Raw genomic sequence first — 7,500 nt, 5'->3', positions numbered from 1 at the left:
TGACCAGCAGCATTGATTGCTGTCCAACCAATCCATGGTGAAGTGGTGAAGATTTTCGAAAAAATCCCTGTTATTCCATCTACGTAGAAATCCAACGGACAGTTGTGTGCCCAATCTGGGTGGAACAAAGAGAAAAAATTTAGAGTCAGGAAAACTGAACATCTTGTAGAAATGTATGTACGAGGGTGATTCGAAAAGTAATGCCATTTTGTTTAGGACAGGTATAATTACCAACACAGGAACATATATCATACATCAAAATGAAGCTGGTCCTCTGTGGATCACATCCCTACTTCTCAACAGAGTCACCGTTTCTCTCAATAGCAATGTTCCACCTTCGAATGGGAGCATGTATCCCTTCCCCGTAAAATTCTGTTGACTGTTCTTTGAGCCACTTCTTCACTGCAGTTTTTATTTCTTCGTCACTGGAATAATTTAGTGCCTTCAGACTATCATCTCTTCGGCGCCACGAAAGAGGGTTTGAGAGGCAAACATTATTCCAGTGACGAGGAAGTGAAAACTGTAGTGAAGAATTGGCTCAAAGAACAGTCAACAGAATTTTACGGGGGCAGGGATACATGCTCTCATTCGAAGGTGGAACATTGCTATTGAGAGAAATGGTGACTATGTTGAGAAGTAGGGATGGGATCCACAGAGGACCAGCTTCATTTTGATGTATGATACACGTTCCTGTGTTGGTAATTATACCTGTCCTAAACAAAATGGCATTACTTTTTGACTCACCCTCGTATATGGGCTGAATGGAAGAAAGAGTGTTGTAATGGTGTCAACAGAATTTTACAGGGCAGGGACACGTGCTCCCGTAAAATTCTGTTGACTGTTCTTTGAGCCATTTCTTCACTACAGTTTTCACTTCCTCGTAACTAGAATAATGTTTGCCTCTCAAACCCTCTTTGATGGGGCCGAAGAGATGATAGTCCAGTGACGAGGAAGTGAAAACTGTAGTGAAGAAGTGGCTCAAAGAACAGTCAACAGAATTTTACGGGGCAGGGATACATGCTCTCATTCGAAGGTGGAACATTGCTATTGAGAGAAACAGTGACTATGTTGAGAAGTAGGGATGGGATCCACAGAGGACCAGCTTCATTTTGATGTATGATACACGTTCTTGTGTTGGTAATTATACCTGTCCTAAACAAAATGGCATTAATTTCGGACTCACCCTCATAAAAGGCACCTGTGCCAGTGCTATGTGAAAAGCCACCGTGTTGGTGCCACATAAAAGACACACATGCCGGTGCCACGTATAAGGCAACCACTCCACCCACCCACCCACCGCCCGACAGAACAAAAAGAAAAACAAGAAGAAGAAGAAAAGTCCAAGACCTTACTCACACAATGCACAACTGTGGATATAAAGGAAAAGGGTTGCAAGTACAAACACCAGGAATGCAAGGAAGTACTTATGATTAAGGGCCCCTGAAAGACAAAATGAGAAAGAAAAAAGAAAAAAAAGAAAAAGAAAGCATATTAGACAGGCAGACATTGCTTTATAATGGGTTGGCAAGAAAGTAATTTCGTTTTTCGCAAATAGATGGAGTTAGGTTTTCGTTTTTTGGATTTGGTTTGCAAGATTCTTTATGTGAGTTCCTGTGTTGAAGCATATTTTGTTGTGCCTGGGGAGAGTCGGTCTCTTTTAGTGCCTTATAATTTAAGACACTCACCGGTAAAGTTTCCACTCATTTGCTCAGTTATTTTTCTAAAATTTCCATTGAAAAGGTTGGAAAATTTTAGTGAAATAAATAAGTAAATGAGTTGAAATTTTACTGGTGAGTGTCTTAAATCATAAGGCACCAAAAGAGACCGACTCTCCCCAGACACAACGGGATAGAGTTGTGATTTTCTAAATGACTTTTGTCAATGTTATGATTTTTTCCTTTTGTCATTTGATAGCCGTTACTTTTGACTTATTTTAGAAGCAAATTGCGCATAATTTTGTTTACAGCTGTTAATTCAGTGTCAATTTTAACGCGGAGTGCAAAAACGAACATCTTCACCATATTTTGCTTTTTTTGTTTCCGTAGAGGCAAGAAAGCTGTTGAGGTTCACAAAGAGATATGCGAAGTTTATGGTGTTGGTTGCTTAACAGAACGTATATGTCAGAAATGGTTTTAAAAATTCCATTCTGGAGCAGTGGCGATATATCTTAAATTGAAGCCATATTAGTGGTGTTGTATACTATACATTAGATAATGTAGTCCTAGATACACTATGCCTGAATAAAAGATGGGAGGGTCACAGCTGGACCGTCTTTGATCATAGGTCTATCTGGATAAGGACTTGTTGTTGGCACTTGGTCGCTTACGACGACGAGGGTTCCAGTTGATCCGATCAACGGAACAGCCTGCTCGTGAAATTAACGTGCAAGTGGCTGAGCACTCCACAGACACGTGTACCCTTAACGTAGTTCTCGGGGATATTCAGTGTGACACGAAGTGTGACAAGGCTGACCCTTTGAATTACAGGCACAACAGAAACAGGAAGTAAGAGTGAGAGAAAGTTGTGGTGAAAGAGTACAGCAGGGTTCGCCACCATCCCCTGCCGGAGCCTCGTGGGGCTTTAGGTGTTTTCGCTCAATAAACACTCGCAACGCCCAGTCTGGGAATCGAAACCGCGATCCTATGACCGCGAGTCCGCTGCCCTAACCACTGGGCCATTGCACCTCCACGGATAAGGACTTACCTGCAACTAAACAAAGCAACAGCAAGCAACAAGGTTCAAATCAAAGTGACCCTTACCTACGCAGTTATTTATCCATGGACAGTGGTGGTCCATTTTGGCTACACATTTGTTACAGACAGAACAGTGTTTTGATCGAATCGGCCTCTTCACAACACACGTACTACAGAACTGGTTCATGCTGATAGACTGAAGCTCAGCAAACTCTAGAATTGTCTGGAAGAGAACGAAAGGCTTGGTGAAGGGTGGTGAGGGTGGAGTGGAAGAAATGAAGGGTTGGAGGGGAGTGAAGGGTTAGAGATGGATAAGAGAGACGGGAGAGAGAGGCAGAGAGAGGCACAGAGAGAGAGAGAGAGAGGCAGAGAGAGATGGCTAACTCACCTGGAATTTTTCATCTCTTGTGGCTGATATGAATCCAGGATCGGAACGCCAGCTTTTCCATAAATTATAAAACATCGCAGAAGAAAGCAGAGCAAATATGAAGGGGGCAGTGCTTGCGGAATGATCTGGGAGGGGAGCGTTAAGGGATCAGATATATATAAGGTGGGATATATGGAGCAAGAATATTGGCAGAATCTCATAGAAATATATATGTGTGTGTGTGTGTGTGTATATATATATGTGTGTGTGGGTGTGTGTGTGTGTGTATATATATATGTGTTATTTCTTTACTACCCACAAGGGGCTACACACAGAGGGGACAAACAAAGACAAACAAACGGATTAAGTCGATTATATCGACCCCAGTGCGTAACTGGTACTGATTTAATTGACCCCGAAAGGATGAAAGGCGAAGTCGACCTCGGCGGAATTTGAACTCAGAACGTAGCGGCAGACGAAATACCGCTAAGCATTTCGCCCGGCGTGCTAACGTTTCTGCCAGCTCGCCGCCTGTGTGTATATATGTATATATATGTGTGTGTGTGTATATATATGTGTATATGTGTGTGTGTGTATATATATATATATATATATATATATATGAGGCAAATAAGAAAATGGAGAGGATAAACAACTGGCAAACATCAGCCAGTAAACATTCAATTATATCTATTTATTAATTGATTACAATCATATAGGCGCAGGAGTGGCTGTGTGGTAAGTAGCTTGCTTACCAACCACATGGTTCCGGTTTCAGTCCCACTGCGTGGCACCTTGGCCAAGTGTCTTCTGCTATAGCCTCGGGCCGACCAAAGCCTTGTGAATGGATTTGGTAGATGGAAACTGAAAGAAGCCTGTCGTATATATGTATATATATATATGTTTGTGTGTCTGTGTTTGTCTCCCCAACATCGCTTGACAACCGATGCTGGTGTGTTTACGTCCCTGTAACTTAGCGGTTCGGCAAAACAGACCGATAGAATAAGTACTAGGCTTTCCAAAGAATAAGTCCTGGGTGTCGATTTGTTCGACTATAAAGGCGGTGCTCCAGCATGGCCGCAGTCAAATGACTGAAACAAGTAAAAGAGAGAAAAGAGAAAAGAAAAAGAAAAAAAAAAACAAAAGAAATCCCCGAGATCAGTTTGTTTTTTTTTTGTTCAACCAACAGAAACCGTTGGAGGGAGTGCCCCAGCCTGGCCGCAATCGAAAACAAATAGAAGATGATGAGCTATGAAAAGGATACAAGGCAGCAGACAAATAAACCATGTTGTGTATAACCAGAATACTGTAGCAAGGGAGACATACTTCGGGACAACCACACTTACGTTGTTGTCAAAAAATAACCTGAAAAACACAAAATATCATTATTATCATTATTATTTTTATTATTGCCATAACATTATTAGTATTATTATTATTTCATGTTTGACTTTTGCTTTACATTAGTACAAGTCTCACCCAGAGACCTCAAGAGACAACGTTATTATTATTGAGTGAGAGAGCAGTGCATGCCATCAAAGTGACACTAGGGTACAAATATACGAAGCCCAATATACCCATCATGACTACCCGTCTGATAAGGGTACACCAGGCACATGCATCACAACCATATGTGCACGACATGGTGATCTCGTATCAAGATAAACAGCACTTGACCTTGCAGGTGGGGCCCAGTTAGAATTTTCTTCAGGTCGAGTAGCCCATCCCACTCAAAAGGTCCCTGAATAAGGGTTGTTTAAGGATGTTGAGCAGAACACCCGTGTTTCCAAAGGTGAATTATTCAAACCCCAAAGAATTCCTCTCAACACATGGCTATGATGCTCCCCCACCACATGGCTATGATGCTAATATTATTATTTTATGTTAAAAAAATATAAAATTTAATTTGCAAAAAATATTTTAGTCACTGGCAAAATTCCGTGCAGCACGGAATTTTGTCAGTGAACAGGTCCCGGTCTCAAAGCGACGAAAATATTTCGGCAAATTAAATTTTATATGTTGGAGTGAATCTAATGGTTTTTGTGTGTTTTATTAAATGGCTTATAAACACCTTCCACACAGCAATTATTATTATTATTATTATTATTATTATTATTAATAGCCAGAAATACAAGCAACTATACTATACTATACATTAGATAATGCAGTCCTAGATACACTATGCCTGAATGAAAGATGGGATGGTCACAGCTAGTAAATCTTTGACTGTAAAGTCTATTGGATCAGGCCTGGCCTGACCTGTGGCTATACAACAACAACAACAACAACAACAACAATTAATGGGGTACTTACTCTATAGTTAACTTTGCGACCCCAGCAGCGAGAAGGTAAAGAAGCAGCTTGTAGTACCACCTGAGGGAGAGTTCAGGGATGTAACCCAGGACGAAGACAGCGACAAACGGGAATATACTCATCACGTTGGTACGCACAGACTGGAAAAGAGAGAGAGGCATTACAACACACATTTATTGTTTGAGATATATATATATATATATATATATATATATATATATGGGCAAGCGAAAGTGAAATCGGGATAGCACCTGTGCCCAGCGTCGCCTTTCTGGCACTTGTGCCCGTGACATGTGTAAGGATTTTCGAGCGAGATCATTGCCAGTGCCCCTGGACTGGCTCTTGTGCGGGTGGCACGTAAAATACACCATTTTGAGCGTGGCCGTTGCCAGTACCGCCTGACTGGCCTTCGTGGCGGTGGCACGTAAAAGCACTACACTCTCGGAGTGGTTGGCGTTAGGAAGGGCATCCAGCTGTAGAAACTCTGCCAAATCAGATTGGAGCCTGGTGTTGCTATCTGATTTCACCAGTCCTCAGTCAAATCGTCCAACCCATGCTAGCATCGAAAGCGGACGTTAAACGATGATGACGATATATATATATATATATATATATATATATATATATATATATATATATATATATATATATATATATATGTATATATACACACACACATCTATATATATATATACATTGCCATCAGGCAAGTGCTTCGACCCTTAACTTCTTCCACTCTAAGGGAGCCAGGCCACATCCAGGTCATGATTCTTGGGCAACCTGCCCTTTGGGTAACACTTTTTAGCCACTTGGCTATCGGAGACTTGTGGAATTAAACCACTAGGAGATTTCATTTGGTTGGAACTCCTTTCTTCCAAACTTATACTTAAAGAAGGAAAGATTGGTTAATAAAAAAAAAAAAAGCTTAATTTATTTTCTTCAATTTTCATGCCTCATCTACAGTCGACACTTAAGAATCTATAACAAAGACAAGCTTTTAAAGGAAAAATCCTGACTGGAACAATGTCAAGCAAACTTACCTTCTTTGAAGTAAGAACTTGTAAACAATGCTTGTGTCCAATGCCTCGCTCTGCTCGTGCGGTCCGCAGCCAGCGGATTACTGAGCTGTTTTTCAGGGACAGAGCAATGTCCAGAGCAGTTTCACCCTGGAGGGGGAGAAAGAAAATGACGATGGAAAAAAAAAAACGAAGGTGTGACTGTTGGAGATGTTTGTTCATATGTACGAATCATTGAGGAGACTGCAGTATTCCTACCATGGCCATCATGCACAAATGCATATGTGCCGTTAACAGGAAAGCCAGCTGGCCACAGAAAATCTGCCTCACATAAAATCCATCTGACCCATGCCAGCATGGAAAAGTGGACGTTAAATGACGATGATAATGATGACAATGGTGATGATGATGATGGAGATGATGATGATGATGGTGATAATGACTGGCAGGTAAAAAGCACCATTCAAGCATGGCCGATGCCAGTGCTGCCTGACTGGTTCCTGTGCCGGTGGCACGTAAAAGCACCCACTACACTCTCGGAGTGGTTGGCATTAGGAAGGGCATCCAGCTGTAGAAACCGTGGTAAATCAGATTGGAGCCTGGTGCAGCTCCCTGGCTTCGCAGACCCCAGTCGAACCATCCAACCCATGCCAGCATGGAAAACAGACGTTAAATGATGATGATGTCACTGAAGACAATTTCTTACCTTAGCATTCAAAGCTTCAGTGTTGGCTCCTGCCTCGACCAAAATCTTGATCACCACTTGGTTCCCATACTGGCAAGCCCAATGCAGGGGGCTGTTCTTCTTGCACCTGTCAGCATAGTTTACAGAAGCCCCAAATGTCAGCAGCAAGCGAGCGGGATCGTGGCTGTAATACGAGCAAAAGGAAACCACATGAGTTGGTGGGGATGGTCGCTAAGTTACTGGGACGTAAACACATGTTGTCGAGCGATGGGGGGGGGGGGCAAACACAGACACACACATAAATACATACATATATATATATTACTCTTTTACTTGTTTCAGTCAGTTGACTGCGGCCATGCTGGAGCACCACCTTTAGTCGAGCAAATCGACTCCAAGACTTATTCTTTGGAAGCCTAGTACTTA

At 41.9% G+C, this 7,500-nt stretch overlaps 1 protein-coding gene across 1 annotated transcript in view; it reads right to left on the bottom strand.

Annotated features, from left to right (window-relative positions):
* The window catches only part of LOC106870236 (palmitoyltransferase ZDHHC17), a 22,297-nt gene that overhangs the window by 1,669 nt on the left and 13,128 nt on the right, over positions 1-7,500 (bottom strand). Inside the window, exons 6-13 of the mRNA XM_089345450.1 lie at positions 7,096-7,258; positions 6,414-6,539; positions 5,374-5,513; positions 4,325-4,425; positions 3,082-3,206; positions 2,760-2,916; positions 1,357-1,440; positions 1-115 (exon numbers count right to left, since the gene is read on the bottom strand). The exon at positions 1-115 is cut by the window's left edge and continues 43 nt beyond it. Coding sequence (XP_089201576.1) covers positions 1-115; positions 1,357-1,440; positions 2,760-2,916; positions 3,082-3,206; positions 4,325-4,425; positions 5,374-5,513; positions 6,414-6,539; positions 7,096-7,258 — 1,011 coding nt within the window. The remainder of the gene's footprint in view (positions 116-1,356; positions 1,441-2,759; positions 2,917-3,081; positions 3,207-4,324; positions 4,426-5,373; positions 5,514-6,413; positions 6,540-7,095; positions 7,259-7,500) is intronic.

This window comes from Octopus bimaculoides, chromosome 29 (genome assembly GCF_046866305.1).
Source record: "Octopus bimaculoides isolate indiv1 chromosome 29, ASM4686630v1, whole genome shotgun sequence".
Taxonomy (NCBI): domain Eukaryota; kingdom Metazoa; phylum Mollusca; class Cephalopoda; order Octopoda; family Octopodidae; genus Octopus; species Octopus bimaculoides.
This window is presented reverse-complemented; position numbering and strand designations above follow the sequence as displayed.